The following is a 16,282-nucleotide window of genomic DNA, read 5'->3' as shown; positions in this document are numbered from 1 at the left end:
AAAGTAGGGAGGTCTTGCTGCAGCTGTATAGGGCATTGGTGAGGCCGCAGCTGGAGTACTGTGTGCAGTTTTGGGCGCCGCACCTGCGCAAGGATATTTTGGCCTTGGAGGGAGTGCAGAGGAGGTTTACTAGGCTGATACCGGAGTTGAGGGGGTTGAGCTATGAGGAGAGGCTGAATAAACTAGGCTTGTACTCGTTAGAGTTTAGAAGAATGAGGGGAGATCTCATTGAGACGTATAAGATGATGAATGGGATGGATAGGATAGAGGTGGAAAGACTCTTCCCGCTCAAAAAAGACAGTAGGACTAGGGGGCACAGCCTCAAGATAAAGGGGGGGCGGTTCAGAACGGAGTTGAGGAGGAACTTCTTCACTCAAAGGGTGGTGAATCTCTGGAATTCTCTGCCCGTTGAAGTGGTGGAGGCTGCCTCGCTAAATATTTTTAAGAAGCGGGTTGATGGGTTTTTGATAAGAGAGGGGATTAAGGGTTATGGGGAGAGGGCGGGAAAGTGGAACTGAGCCACGACAGATCAGCCATGATCTTATTGAATGGCGGGGCAGGCTCGAAGGGCCAGATGGCCTACTCCTGCTCCTACTTCTTATGTTCTTATGTTCTTATCCCATCGAGTCTACACCAACCACAATCCCACCCAGGCCCTATTCCCATAACCCCATACATTTACCCTGCCAATCCCCCTGACACTAGGGCCAATTTAGCATGGCCAATCCATCTAACCCGCACACCTTTGAACTATGGGAGGAAACCGGAGCACCCAGAGAAAACCCACGCAGCAAGGGGAGAATGTACAAACACCACACAGAGTTACTGAGGCTAGATTTGAAGTTGGGTCCCTGGCACTGTGAGGCAGCAGTGCTAACCACTGTGCTGCCGTGCTGCCCAAGTTCCAAATCCATATGCTCTCCATTGCAAAGACTTCATCTCTCTGCCCCTCTGGGTATGTCTGTCTCTGTGCTCTCAGCCCCTCTACTGCTGAAAAAGTCACTATGTTCCTGTTACCTCCAGAATCAATGTTCTCATTCCCAACTTACATAAACTTATGGTCATTCAAAATTCTGTTACTTGTTGCCCTATTCCCATAGAAGGTTCTAACTACCCTGTTGCAGCTGATGTGAGTTGGCCAATGCGTCAATTTTAATATTCTAACCCTCCTGTTTAAGTCCTTCCACAGCCTCGCACATCTCGAAGGCTGACCAGACCTACAGCCCTCTGAAATCTTTGCATTCTCCCATGAAGGCACAGCGGCACAGTGTTTAGCCCTGCTGCCTCATAGCACCAGGGACCTTGGTTCGATTGCCGGCTTGGGTCACTATCTGTGTGAAGTTTGCGCATTCTCCCCATATCTGCGTGGGTTTTCTCCGGGTGCTCAGGTTTCCTCCTACAGTTCAAAGGTGTGCGGGTTAGGTGGATTGGCCATGCCAAATTGCCCCATAGTGTCAGGGGACTAGCTAGGGTAAGTGCATGGGGTTATGAGGATAAGGCCTGGGTGGGATTGTGGTTGGTGCAGACTTGATGGGCTGAATGGCCTCCTTTTGCACTGTAGGGATTCAACGATTCTATGACATTGGTCCCACCATTGGTGACCGAGACTTTGTTCCCTCCCTAAACCTGCCTTTCTCTTTCATTATAGAATCATAGAATCTTACAGTGCAGAAAGAGGCCATTTGGCCCATCAAGTCTGCACCAGCCACAATCCCACCCAGGTCCTATCCCCATATATTTACCCACTAATCCCTCTAAACTATGCATCCTAGGACACTAAGGAGCAATTTAGAATGGCCAATCAACCTAGCCTGCACATCTTTGGACTGAGGGAGGAAACCAGAGCACCCGGAAGAAACCCACTCAGACACAGGGAGAACGTGCAAACTCCACACAGACTGTGACACGAGCTAGGATTCGAACCCAGGTCCCTGGAGCTGTGAATCTGCAATGCTAACTACTGTGCTACCGTGACGCCCCAAAACCAACCATTTTGAGCAGCAAAAATCCAACCAAAACGGATGGGTTGTGGTAAAACTTTGTCTTTCCTTTTAATTCACAGCTGCAGCAATGATCCAATATCTGTTGACTTGACTTGCTTATAGGTTTTTTGCCTTCAGGTCTGAATGGTGTTGGTAAAAGATTATCTCCAAGAAAATCCTCAGCACAGTAGTGAATTGTTGGACTTGCCAACTTTTAAATGTCCTCAAAACAAGGCCCTGATCAGTTGGACATGAAGGATCCAACATCAACTGAAGATCACAAGAGACTTGTCTGAGTCAAAAATGTCAAAAAATATTATCTCGTCATTTGTTTCTGAGATCTTGCCCTGGCCCAATGGTTGTGTTAAAAAATATATATATTACTGTTACAAATAGGCTTACATTAACACTGCAATGAAGTTACTATGAAAATCCCCTAGTCGCCACTCCAGCGCCTGTTTGGGTACACTGAGGGAAAATTTAGCACAGTCAATGCACCTAACCAGCACATCTTCGGACTATGAGAGGAAACTGGAGTACCCGGAGGAAACCCATGCAGACACGAGGAGATGTGCAGACTCTGCACAGGCAGTGACCCAAGCCCGAAATTGATCCCTGGCACTGTGAGGCAGCAGTACTAACCACTGTGCCACCGTGCCACCCAAGAATGACTGACCTTCGAAACCAGTCTGTAGCTATGAAATGCTCTCGCATCATTTGTCCTAAGAGTGGGATTCTATTTCAAGATCCTCTTTTTTTAATCACAACAAATTGCATTTGTGCGGCGCCTTTCACATAGTAAACATACCATGGTGCTTTGCAGGGGTATTATAACAGAATGCAAAACCCATTTACAGAAACAGAGACTGGAATGTGTGAGCAAAAGGTTTGGTCAAAGAGGTAGATATCAAAAGGAAGGAGGGTTTCAGAAAGGGAATTGTAGAGCTTAAGAGCCTTGATATATGAAAGCATGGTCAGCACTGGTGCAGCAATGGCAATCAGTGATGGCCAAGAGGCCAGGATTGGGGAAGCACAGAAAGCTGAGAGCTTGTCGGGCTGGAGGGGCTTACAGAGAAAGGAAGAGTCATTGACAGATATTTCCTCAAACTCAGTGAAATTAAGGCAGTGTTTGCTTATGAAGTGTTTGCCTCAAGAGACGGGAGTGCTGTGTCTTTGAGTTAATAATTCTGTCAAGACCACGGTGATGGAAACGCTGGACAACCAAAGAGGAAGTTGACAAAATGAAATGTTCCTGGAAGTTCCTAGGCTGGTCCCCAACTCCCACCTTCTTGGTAACTTCCTCCCAGGACAGTCTGGTCATGGCATAAGGATTTGGACATTCTCGTCCTTAATGCATTTGCCACTGACCCTTAGGGTCTCTTCAACGAAGGGCATTAGTTCCTCGTCCCAAAGAGAGTTGCTTCTGTTCCTGGTGGTCTTTCATGCTGTGTTTTTGAGCAGTGATAGCAACCTCCTTCACAGGGTCTCTGCACAGCGATGGACATAATTTGTATTCAAGGGCAGCAATGATCATTTTCCCTTCTTGCCATTGCTTGCAAAATTGAGCCCAACAGCTATTATTGCATGGTCTTTTTTAAAAATTGCCGTACAATTCTCTTTCTTGTAACGTTGCCAAAAAATGTCTTATATTCAAAATTGTTAGACTAAATGGGATTATCCTGCATAAATATATTAGTAAATAAAGTACCATAAAGTAATATTATTTTGTTTATAAACACGTATATAGACATTAGAAAGGCAAAGCTAATGAATCTGAACTCTGGATACAATTTCTTAAAGCATTTAAATTGTGACTCAGTGCATCTACAATTAACATTTTTAATTTATATATTTCCATCATATCATGGACAATGGGTGGAAAAGATAGTCCAGCCAATTTTAATTTAATCACCTGTTTCTTGCTAAGGAGGTTGAGTAACAAGGAGCTAAACATTACAAAAAAAATCAAAGTTCTGCCTGCTTGTTGCTGCAATCCCACCGTTTCAGATGTTTGCGCAGTGCTCCCGTAAGGGATGCTTGTAAATGGGGGCAAGGTGATATCGAGGCCTAATCCCTTCTCCATCTCCACTCTTGTTGTCATTGCCACTTCAGCCTGTTCAGGAAAAATGAACGGGATTCTCTGGCTGTTTCCGCCAGAGTTATCTTCCAGTCCCGCTGATGGCGACCCCATGCCACAGAAACCCTCACTGACAGTGGCAGGATTGGAAGATCTCGCCACTGGCCAATGGCGGGCCACCTCCACCACTGGCCAATGGCAGGCCAACTCCACCATTGGCCAATGGCAGGCCACCTCCACCACCGGCCAATGGCAGGCAAACTCCACCACTGGCCAATGGCATGCGAATTCCACCTTTGGCCAATGGTGGGCCAACTTCACAACTGGCCAAGGGTGGGCCACCTCCACCATCGGCCAATGATGGGCCACCTCCACTACTGGCCAATGATGAGCCACCTCCACCACAGGCCAATGTCAGCCAACCTCCACCACTGGCCAATGGCAGGCCACCTCCACCACTGGCCAATGGCAGGCCACCTCCACCATCGGCCAGTGATGGGCCATCTTCACTGCAGGCCAGTGAAGGGACACCTCCACCACCGGCCAATGACGGGCCACCTCCACCACCGGCCAGTGGGGCGCCACCTCAGCCACCAGCCAATGGCAGGCCACCTTCACCACCAGCCAATGGCGAGCCACCTTCACCACCAGCCAATGGTGGGCCACCTTCACCACCAGCCAATGGTGAGCCACCTTCACCACTGGCCAATGGCGGTCCACCTCCACTGCCGCAAACCACGCAGTGGGTGTGGAAAATCCCAGCCAGTACCGATCAGTGGGTAGCCATCAATGGCAGTATTTGAAGCGTTCCATTGGGGTATATCAGCGTGTTGGTTATGATACTGGACCAGTAATCCAGGTCTGAATGAAAAAGCCAGAGAACACAAATTCAAACCCCATTGTAGCAATAAATCAACCTTTTGTACTCTTTGCCTTTTCTTTCTTAAACTCTGGGTCCCGAATGTCTTTTTGACAAATTTCTCCTCTGGCCTTATCAGTTTCAATGATTGGTGGATGTGTAACCCCAGGTCTCTCTGTTCCAGCACCCACTTTAGTAATATACACTTTGGTTGGGATTTTCTAGCTGTTCCCACTGCCGGGATCTTCTGGTCGCACTGACGGTGACCTCCCCCCCCTTGGTGAGGGAGGGTGCGAATAATGGAAAATCCCACTGACAGCAGTGGGACCAAAAAATCTTGCCGTTGGCCCAATGATGGGCCAAAACACAAGCTGTATTGGGAGGGGAGAGTTCAGGAGATTATGCTGTCTCTCCTTGTCCTTCCTATCAAAATGTATCACCTCACACTTCTCTGTATTACATCTCATCTGCCCATTCTTCCAGCCTGTCTAAGTTCCTCCGCAGGTTATCGCTATTCGCTCACAGTTCACAATACTTCCAAGTTTTGTGTCATCTACAAATGTTGAAGTTTTTAAAATTTATTTATTAGTGTCAGAAATAGGCTTAATTGACACTGCAATGAAGTTACTGCTAAAATCTCCTAGTCGCCACACTCCGGTGCCCATTGAGGGAGAATTTAGCATGACTATTGCACCTATTTGGCACATCTTTCGGACTTTGGGAGGAAACTGGAGCATCTGAAGGAAACTCATGCAGACACGGGGAGAATGTGCAGACTCCATGCACACAATGACCCAAGCTGGGAATCGAACCCGGGCTCCTGGTGCTGTGATGTAGCATTGCTAACCACTGTGCCATTATCCTACCTAGAACAGCCAAGTCTAGGTCATTAATATGTCAACGTATTTTAAACTCTCACTGACAGTTGCAGTCTGTTACTTTACCCACCCTTCAAGAGCATAGACACCTACTCCAGCAACCTGTGATTCCCACCTTTGCAACAGCCGCAATGGGGCCTATTTGAAGTCAGCACTAAGTTCAAAAGACCTACTGAGCTCGGGTTTCCCTGCTGTGTGTGTTATGCCTCCCCCCAGCCCCCCTGCCTATATTGGTCGGAATTGTAGGAGGGGCTTCTGCATCCCGGTCCCGCCCATCATTCATAATACGAGAAATAAATACAGGAGATGGCCGTTCGGCCCTTCGAGCCTGCTCCGCCATTCATTATGATCATGGCTGATCATCCAACTTAATCGCTTGATCCCATCTTCCCCAATATCCTTTGATCCCCTTTGCCCCGAGTGCTATACCTAACTGTCTCTTGAAAACGTTAAATGTTTTGGCCTCGACTACTTTCTGTGATGGTGATTCCAAAGGCTGACCACTCTCTGGGTGAAGAAATTTCTCCTCATCTCTGTCCTAAACAGTTTAACCTTTATCCTCAGACTCCGTACAGACAGTGACCCAAGCTGGGAATTGAACCCTGGTCCCTGGCGCTGTGAGGCGGCAATGCCAACCACTGTGCCACCGTAGCATTGGCCTTTCAGTCCATCAAGTCTGCTCTGCCAGCGGATCATGGCTGATCATTTACTTACACTACACTGCAGAAGGAGGTCTGCACCGACAACAATCCCACCCAGGCTCTATCCCCGTAACCCCAACCCCTTGCTAGTCCCCCTGACACTAAGGGGCAATTTAGCACGGCCAATCCATCTGACCCACACATCTTTGGACTGTGGGAGCTGACTGGAGCACCCAGATAAAATCCACGCAGACATGAGGAGAATGTGCAAACTCCACACAGTGACCCAAACCGGGAATCGAACCTGGGTCCCTGGTGCTGTTAAGGCAGCAGTGCTAACCTCTTTGCCACTCTGCATCTCAGGAGGTCATTGAACTGATAACGAAATGTCCCACCATAGCTTCTTCCGTCACACAGAAATATAGTAGCAGTGTTTAGTTATCAATGACCCATTGTGAATTGCTACAACTATGAATGACAAATGCGTCACAGTTTCAAAATTGCTGTTTCGTCCCATCTCATTAGGTGCAGCAGGGAGAGTGTAAAGGAAGGGGGGAAGGAGAGGACAGATCAAACAGTTGCTTCAGAAATCCCCTTTCTCAATGTGATTGGACCCACCTTTACACTGGGTAGCCAGTGAAAAACAATTAAACTCAGCAGGCTCTCAGTAAATGACATTGGATTCATACAGGAGTGCGAGGTTTTGTTAAAACCTGTTACAATATCTCACAATAATATTAGTTTCATTCTTACCTGAGGTGGTTTCCTGCATCTTTTCACGTTTCCTCTTCTTCTTCTTTCCCTTCAACATTTGAAACAAATTCAAGATATTTTATAGATCAGTTATTGATACTGACTGAACAATAATTGCAACACACACACTCATATATACACACATACACACACACACATACACGCACACACACAACACAACACACACACGCACACACACACTGACATTTACACTCACAGACATGAGCACACAAAAGCACATACACACAAACAAACACAGACAAACACATGCACACACACACACATTGACACACACGCAGACGCACACACACACACACACACACACACAGACACACACACACTTTCACACACACATACTGACACTAATATACACACAGACATAAACACACAAACGCACATACACACACACACTCAGGCATGCACACACACACACGGCCCACAGTGTCTGGGGCTTTTCATCAATAATGTCAGCATGGAATAACATGAACATATATGATATGCAACACACAATGGCAGATATTTTAATTCTCATCTGACAGAAGCTGAATGTACAGGGCAGGGAAAACAAATGAAAAGAAAGACTTGCTTTTCTATCTCACTTTTCACAGCCACTAGACCTCTCTAAGCAGTTTCCAGTCAGTGAGGCAGTCCACAGGATCACAGAATGATTACAGCACGGAAAGAGGTCATTCACCCCATCCTGTCTGGTTCTCCAAGGCAGCAACTTACTGTGTGAAACTCCCCAGTCTTCTTCCTTCTCAGGTAAAGTTTATTTATTAATGTCACAAATAGGCCTACATTAACACTGCAATGAAGTTACAGTGAAAATCCCCTAGTCATCACACTCTGGCACTTATTTGGATGCACTGAAGGAGAATTTATCATGACCAATGCTCCTAACCGGCACATCCTTCGTACTGTGGGAGGAAACCGGAGCACCAGGGGGAAACCCAAGCAGAGATGGGGAGAACGTACAAACTCCACACAGACAGTCACCTGAGGCTGGAATTGAACACGAGTCTCTGGCAGTATGAGGCAGCAGTGCTAACCACCGTGCTGCCCAATAATAACCCAATTCCCTCTTAAATGTCCCAATTGTACCTGCCTCCAGCCCTCTGTCAGGCAGTACATTCCAAATCCCAGTCACTCACTCCATGGAAAGGGTTTTTCTCTTTTTGCCCTTACCTCTTTTGCCAATTATCTTTAACCTGTGCCCGTTCATTCTCAATCCTTTCACGAGTGAGAACAATTTCTCCCCATCTCCTCTGCCCAGATCCCTCATGATGTTGGACACCTCCAGGGAGAGACATGGTGGCACAGTGGTTAGCACTGCTGCCTCACTAGCCAGATACGCAGCCTCAGATGATTGTGTGGCGTCTACGTGTTCTCCCTGTATCTGCATGGGTTTCCTCCGGGTGCTCCAGTTTCCTCCCACAGCCCGAAAGACGTGTTGGTTAGGTGCTGAATTCCCCCTCAGTGTACCCGAACGGGTGCCAGAGCGCAGTGACTCGGAAATTTTCACACTAACTTCATTGCGGTGTTAATGTAAGCCTACTTGTAACACTAATAAATAAGCTATTAAAAAAAACTTAAACTTAAACCCTGACAGCACTTCCTCAGCGCTACATTAAAATGTCAGCCTAGATGTTTGAGCTCAAGTCCTGGAGTGGGATTTGAACCTGGAGCCTTATGAGTCAAGACAAAAATGCTACTTATTGAGCCACAGCTAACAAATACCCAATGTAAAATGCCCACTGTATCCTGATTTCAAACGTTCCTCGTTTTTTAGTCATATTACATCATAGTCATATAAATAAGGAAGGAATTTTGCACATTAATGCAAACTAGGGTTCCAATTACATGAATAGACCCAGTCTGAACTGAAGAACAGTGGGGTGAGGTTCAAAGCTTCCCTCATGCAGTGCCAGCTCAAACAGGGGCAACTTGAGATGAAGGTGCTGGGGTAATGTTGTTGGACTTGCCCAGGCTAATGAACTGGGGGCATGGGTTCAAATCCCACGATGGGAGTTAAATTTAAATACAATTAATAAATCTGGAATATAAAACTAGTCTCAGTAATTGTGAGGGTGACAATTTTTATTGATCGTTATAGAAAGCTGCTTCACTATCCACTGCTCCTTTGGGAAAAGAAAATCTGCCCTCCTCACATGCTCTGGCCTACATGTGACTCCAAACCCGCAGAAATGCTGTTGACTCTTAACTGCCCTCTCAAATGACCCAGCAAGTCACCGGGTTCGAGGGGCAATCAGGATTGGACAACATGTCTGAGATCCTCCGGGCTCCCAGCGGCATGTTTCCCGCCTGCGGGAGGTGGCATGGTGTTTGCTAGCGGCAGGATTCTCTGGTCCCGCCACTGTCCACAGGAATTCCACTGCATGCCGGCGGGACACCCATGGACAGAGGACGCGCTGTTGGTAGGACCGGAGAATCCCGCCAGCGTAAATGGCCATAGAATTCTGGCCCAAATGTGGACCTTGCCATGGGCTGCACGGTGGCACAGTGGTTAGCACTGCTGCCTCACAGCCCCAGGGACCTGGGTTCAATTCCTAGCTTAGGTTCACTGTCTGTGTGGAGTTTGCCCATTCTCCCCGTGTCTGCGTGGGTTTCCTCCAGGTGATCCTCTTCCCTCCCGCAGTCCAAAGATAAGTGCAGTTAAGTGCATTGGCCGTGTTAAATTGCCCCTTAGTGTCTCAGGATGTGAAAAATAGAGGGGTTAGTGGGGTAAATGTGTGGGGTTATAGGGATAGGGGCTGGGTGGGATTGTTATCAGTGCAGCCTCGAAGGGCCAAATGGCCTTCTTTTGCATTGTAGCATTTCTATAATTCTATATGTATATAATGTATGTTGGGGTTTGGGATGCGTACTGGGAATTTAAGAATGTACTTTAAAAATGTGGATCAGGTATCCCCTGGGGGTGGTGGGGGGTGGGGGGGTTAACTCCCTCCCATTGTGGAACCCAGTTAAGGACTCTAGAACTTAATTGTGGCACAGTCCACACCTCAAATAAAGTTTAATTTAGGAGGCCTACTTTGTGGCTCTCCTTGCATAATTCTTTGCTAAAGACATTTGTAACACTTGCGTACGGGCCCAAATTCAATGAAAGGATTGTAAAAGAAATGTGAGGGGTTTCCTGGAGCTACCCCAACCTGAACTGCTGTTCTCCCCCCCGCCATAACCAACCCCACCTTCCCACTCCCTGTCAGGCTATTTCTGATGGGCTTCTCTCTTATAGCGGGCAGCCAGAAATCCAGTGGCGCGTTGCGACAAGACTTGGCCGTGAAGATCGTCTGGACATCTGGAGGGACCAGTCTGGCTGCGGGAGTTAATATTTTTGCCATTGTGTCCGTAGCTGACGACCCTCATTAACAGAGAAAGGAAGAACGACTCACGGGGAAACTGGATAAAGGCGAGCAAAAGTTTAACCATTGGCAGCTCGCCAACACGTGCTGGAATTGCACACACAAATTAAGCCTGAAAGCAGGTGGAGTATCACCGAGAATCAAGCAAAGGCAGCCTCGCTATAACATAAGGCTCTCAGGTACCTAGGCTGCTTTGTAACATGTCTTGCATTACAGCGAGGGCACTGTAGCAAATGTCATGAAGACATCAGGAGCCAAGGTCCAATAGTTTTCGAACAGAGAGTCTATTCACAGCCTCACAATGAGGCAGGGGATGTGTGACTTAATCTGGGCAACAGATAAAGAAGTGTCCTTGCAACACTACCTGTCTAAAACACGAACCTTCCCCTTTGTGCGATTCTGCCTGGAATTTGATACAAGAAAGCATTTTTATGAAGCTCCAGCCCTCCACGAGGACAAAATCTAATATCTCCATTTGATTTTATTTCAGCTGCCGTCTCATGAATTCAATTCTGTGCGACATGAACTTGTGACATCTTCCTGTGTGCTACAGAGGCCCAAATGCATTGTTTGAAAAATGAGGAAGAGGGGGAGCAACTTTCACCTGGATAGGAAATGTGCTGGGTCCAGATTCCATGGATCAAAGTCTGAACTGCATGCCTGGTCTCGCAATGCTCCCGATTTGTGTATATGTACCAATTGAAGGTGAGGTCAGGTCTGACTTCAGGTCAGGTGTATCGAGTCCCAGGGTGGGGGGAGGGGGGGGCGGCGTTAGTGAGGTGACGGATTTGGGGGGTGTTTTGTTTTGGGGAGCTGGGGAGTCACATTGGGCCAAGGAGTATTGAGTCCGGGGGTTAGTAGGGGGGTGTTTTGGGGTGTCACATTGGGTCGAGGGGTGTCTAGCAAGTCCGGGGGGGGGGGGTTAGTGGGGGAAGTGTGTTTGGGAGAGGTGGGGAGCTACGTTGGGTCAAAGGGAGTCGAATCCGGGGGTTAATTGGGGGGGTGGTTTGGGGGAGGTGGGAGTGTCACGTTGGGTCGAGGGGTGTCGAGTCCGGGGGTGTTAGTGGGGGAGGGATTGGGGGAGGTGGGGGTATCATGTTGGATTGAGGGATGTCAAGTCCAGGGGGGTTAATGGGGGGGGTTTGGGGGAGATGGGGGTGTCACGTTGGGTCGAGGGGTGTCAAGTCCAGGGGGGTTAGTTGTGGGGGAGGGGGGGGATTCAGGGGAGATGGGGTGTCATGTTGGGTCGAGGGGTGTCGAGTCCTGGGGTTAGTGGGGGAGAGATTGGGGGAGGTGGGGTGTCACGTTGGGTCAAGAGTGTCGGGTCTGAGGGGGGAGGGGGCAGCTATGTCAGGCCTAGGGGTGATGGGATGGGTCGGGTGAGGTGGGAGTTGGGTTGTCACGTTCGGTTGAGGTTGTTTGGTCTCTGTGGGCGGGGAGGTCAGATCAGGTCTGGGGTGGGGGAGGGGAAGTTGTCAGATTGGGGGTGTCAGGACTGGAGACGGGACGGGAGGATGTCAGGTCTTGGGGGAGTGGGGTTGGGCTGATTGGGGGGAGAGGTGTGTTGGTCAGAAGAGTGGTGTGAGAACAGTGTAACTGGGATTACGCCATTGTGTGGGGTCAGGATTGTGGAGATCGGGAGGGGGGGTTGGCTGGGGATACCTGGGGAGGGGGGGGTTACTTAGTCAGGGGGTGGAGGGTTTGGAACGTGAACTGTATCCTCTGCGGGGCTCAGTCTGGGTGTTTCAACTAGTTACTCTGAAGTTCGAAGAGGATTTCTTTCTTCTAACTGTTTCAGAGTAACTGTTGATATAAAACTGGCTGAATCAATCAAAGTTAGCAATGTAAATCACTTCTGTCAGATGGTTCCCAGCCCAGGGCAATAGTCCAGTGGAACTTAGCGCTTCTGGAAAATTGCCAGGTGAACCCTTGCATGGGAACTACCGAGAGGGATTCCCCAGTGCATTGTCAGGATACCCTCTCACAAATCCAACACCGGGGAGACAGGAAGTTACAAGCCTGTGAGTTGCCTGGGGTTCACGTTAACAATCCAGCGTTGCCATGTGTTGTATTTGAGCGTTCCTTACTAAATACAGAGGGGTCGATCGTAACGATAACACCTTTCCCTGGGAGGATGAGGTGAACGCAAAATTGGAAATGTCTGCTGCTTTGTTTGTTTACGAGCTGTAAACTCCCTCTCACAAAAGAAAGTGGCGGAGGGGTGGGGGGGGGGGGGGGCGGTGGGGGGGGGGGAGAGTGAACGAAAAGGTTGCTGAGGAGCCCGATTAGAAACACAAGAAACTTACATAGTTATCCCGCGCAGACCAGCCAGGGTAAAGCTGCATATGAAGCTGCCGTTCTTTACGAGCCAGTTCGTAGTATTTTGCTTGTTCTTCACGCGACAAAGCGTGCCACTGTAACAGGAAGAGATGGGCGGACGTTACTCAAACAGTCAGCGAGAGGATTGAGCAGGCAGTGACTGGTCAGAAACGGGTGTTCGTTATTTGGAAGAAAGCCATTATGTTGGCGAGGGAGGGTTATCATTCCAGTCGCAGGTCTGTACACTGGCAATGCGCCACAGTGCGTCTTGTTCACGTACAAGTGGGCTCATTTTAATCATGGACAATGTTGGCTCATGCCCACCTCCTCTAGGGGTGGCACAGTGGTTAGCGCTGCCTTCTCACAGGTTCAATTCCCGGCTTGGGTCAGTGTCTATGTGGAGTTTGCATGTTCTCCCCATGTCTGCGTGGGGTTTCCCCCGAGACTCCAAGGATGTGCAGGTTAGGTGGACTGGCCATGTTAAGTTGCCCCTTAATCTCCAAAGATACATAGGTTAGGAGGATCAGCAGGGTAAATAGGTAGGGTTTTGGAGAGTCAGTGCAGATTTGATGGGCCAAATGGCCTCCTCCTGCACTGTAGGGATTCTATGGGATACTATAAACCTGACATCTGTTTCTGTTGAGGCCAGTGAAAGTGGGGATGTTACAGGAGATGAAATATTTCTATCCATCTCTGATTGAGCTGCCTGCCTCAGAGGCATTTACCAGCCGACATTCTGGCTGGGCATTGCCAAACTAGAGAATGTACCTGGACCCCATATGCTTTCAAAACAGCATCTCCAACTCTTGTTCCTTCCTACATTGACAAGCATATTACACACTCACACTCAACTTCCATGGCATTCATGATGTGAGATTAGCATCGGCACGGTAGCACAGTGGTTAGCATTGTTGCTTCACGGCTCCAGGGACCTGGGTTCGATTCCCGGCTCGGGTCACTGTCTATGTGGAGTTTGCACATTCCCCCCGTGTCTGCGTGGGTTTCCTTTGGGTGCTCCAGTTTCCTCCCACAGTCCAAAGATGTGTGGGTTAGGTGGATTGGCCAAGCTAAATTGCCCCTTAGTGTCCCAGGATGCGTAGGTTAGAGGGATTGGTGGGTAAATATCCAGGGATAGGGCCTGGGTGGGATTGTTATCAGTTGATGGACCGAATGGCCTCTTTCTGCACTGTGGGGTTTCTATGGTAAGCATCAAATCAAATGTTGTTCTACTATAAAGTTTATTTATTGGTGTCACAAGTAAGCCTACATTAACATTGCAATGAAGTTACTGTGAAAATCCCTAGTTGCCACTCTCCGGCACCTGTTCGGGTCAATGCAACTACCCAGCACGTCTTTCTGACTGTGGGAGGAAACTGGGGTGCCCAGAGGAAACCCACGCAGACATGGGGAGAACGTGCACATCCACACAGACAGTGACCCAAGCCGGGAGTCGAACCCAGGCCCCTGGCGCTGTGAGGCAGCAGTGCTACCCACTGTGCCACCGTGCCACCCCACAAAACTCCTGTGAGATGCCTGGCTTCCCGAAACACTTCTGAAGAGTTGGAAATGGGGACCAAAGCTAAAAATCAATTAAAAGTCACCCAGTCAGGTAACCCAGCTGGTGTGGGAAGGTGATGCACACCAGAGAAAGACGGAATAGTTGGAGGTCAAGTGACCAAAATGCGTGGAATTCTCCAGCCGTTCACGCTGGCGGGATTCTCCGGGTCTCCGGCCGGCGTGGTTGGGGGGGGTGACGTCATTGGGAATTCCCATTGACAGCAGCGGGACCAGAGAATCCCGCTGCTAACAAACAAACAACACGCCACCTCCTGTGGTGGGAAACATACGGCTGGGAGACAGGAGTATCTATCCCATGAGATTTCACCCACCCAGGATTAGGAACTCTGAGTCACACAGAGTCACTATGCCTTGCAATGGGAGCTCCTCTTAGAACAATTCTTTGATTCATTCTCAACCCTCTCTGCGCCCCCCCCCCACTACGACTCTTCATTTACCCGTCTGTAATAAAGGAGGCTGTTGCTTATGGACACTTCAGATTCCGCCTGCAGTAGGAGCTTGTCAGATCTCAGAAGGGGGGGTCGTCAATGGCACTTTTTTCTCTTGTTACGTATCAAGTGACAGAACAAAGCAAGGTAGCCAGAGGCAATGGTAACAGTAGGGGCAGGTATCTGCTAAGGCTGACACACTAGTGACTTTCACAAGGAATGAAAGGCAGGGATTATTTGTGCGGGAACGCCGGCAGGCAAGCACAGGACCTCTCCGTGACCTATCACCGGCTCTGCTTGGTTTACTCTTACATCACCAATGCCGAGCTGCGACTGTGCAGCGATCGCAGTCAGTACTCTCTGGACTCAGTGCAGCATTGGTACGGTTTGAGTAAGAGAGAGAAAGAGAGGGAGAGAGCCAATTTTCCTGGAGACTCCCCGAATTCAAGTTCAGTCTCTCCAACACTATTGTAAGCTACTCAGAAAAAAACATCCCGAGGTCATTTAGGGCAGTACGGTGCCACAACAGTTAGCGCTGCTGCCTCACAATGCCAGGCAGCTGGGCTCAATTCCAGCCTTGGGTCACTGTCTGCTTGGAGTTTGCACATTTTCCCCGTGTCCGTGTGGGTTTCCTCCGGGTGCTCTGGTTTCCTCCCACAGTCCAAAGATGTGCAGGTTAGGTGGATTGGCCGTGCTAAATTGCCCCTTAATGTCAGGATGATCAGCAGGGTAAATACTTGAGGTTACAGGGATAGAACCTGGATTGCTGTCGGTGCAGACTCAATAGGCTGAATGGCCTCTTTCTGCACTTTAGGGATTCTATGTAAATCATTAAGAAAAGGTGGGGTATTTTACTATTCATTTCATTTGAACATTTAAAGTTTACTTATTAGTGTTACTAACACTGCAATGAAGTTACTGAGACAGTCCTCTAGTCGCCGCACTCCGGTGCCTGTTCAGGTATACTGAGGGAGAATTTAACATGGCCAATGTACCTAACCAACACATTTTTTGGACTATGTGAGGGAACTGAAGCACCTGGAGGAAGCCCACGCAGGCACTGAGAGAATGTGCAGACTCCATACAGACAGTGACCTGAGGCTGGGTCCTTGGCGCTATGAGGCAGCAGCACCGTATCACCATGCCACTCAATAATTAAATTACTATTACTCATATTGAAATATTGGTGATGTTGGGCAGCAGGAGGTGAAAGGACATGTCTGGTGGCTGTGGGACAAAATCTCCAAATGGGTTCGATTCCTGGCTTGGGTCGCTGTCTGTGTGGAGTTTGTACATTCTCCCCGTGTCTGCGTGGGTTTCCTCCGGGTGCTCCAGTTTTCTCCCACAGTCTGAAAGACATGTTGGTTAGGTGCAGTGATCTGAACAG

The 16,282-nt window shown here is 48.8% G+C and overlaps 1 protein-coding gene across 5 annotated transcripts in view; it reads right to left on the bottom strand.

The window, feature by feature from the left end:
* Positions 1-16,282, bottom strand: part of lef1 (lymphoid enhancer-binding factor 1) — a 180,909-nt gene that overhangs the window by 58,150 nt on the left and 106,477 nt on the right. For 4 of the 5 annotated variants that reach the window (XM_080200133.1, XM_080200125.1, XM_080200107.1 and 1 more), the window contains exons 8-9: positions 12,877-12,984; positions 7,191-7,239 (exon numbers count right to left, since the gene is read on the bottom strand). In XM_080200133.1, coding sequence (XP_080056259.1) covers positions 7,191-7,239; positions 12,877-12,984 — 157 coding nt within the window. Of the gene's footprint in view, positions 1-3,453; positions 3,457-7,190; positions 7,240-12,876; positions 12,985-16,282 lie in introns of all 5 variants that reach the window. The other variant, XM_080200143.1, reaches the window with a different exon arrangement.

Source organism: Carcharhinus amblyrhynchos, chromosome 1, assembly GCF_965287045.1.
Source record: "Carcharhinus amblyrhynchos chromosome 1, sCarAmb.v2.hapA, whole genome shotgun sequence".
Classification (NCBI taxonomy): domain Eukaryota; kingdom Metazoa; phylum Chordata; class Chondrichthyes; order Carcharhiniformes; family Carcharhinidae; genus Carcharhinus; species Carcharhinus amblyrhynchos.
The sequence above is the reverse complement of the archived record's forward strand: the minus strand, read 5'-3'. Positions and strand labels throughout refer to the sequence as shown.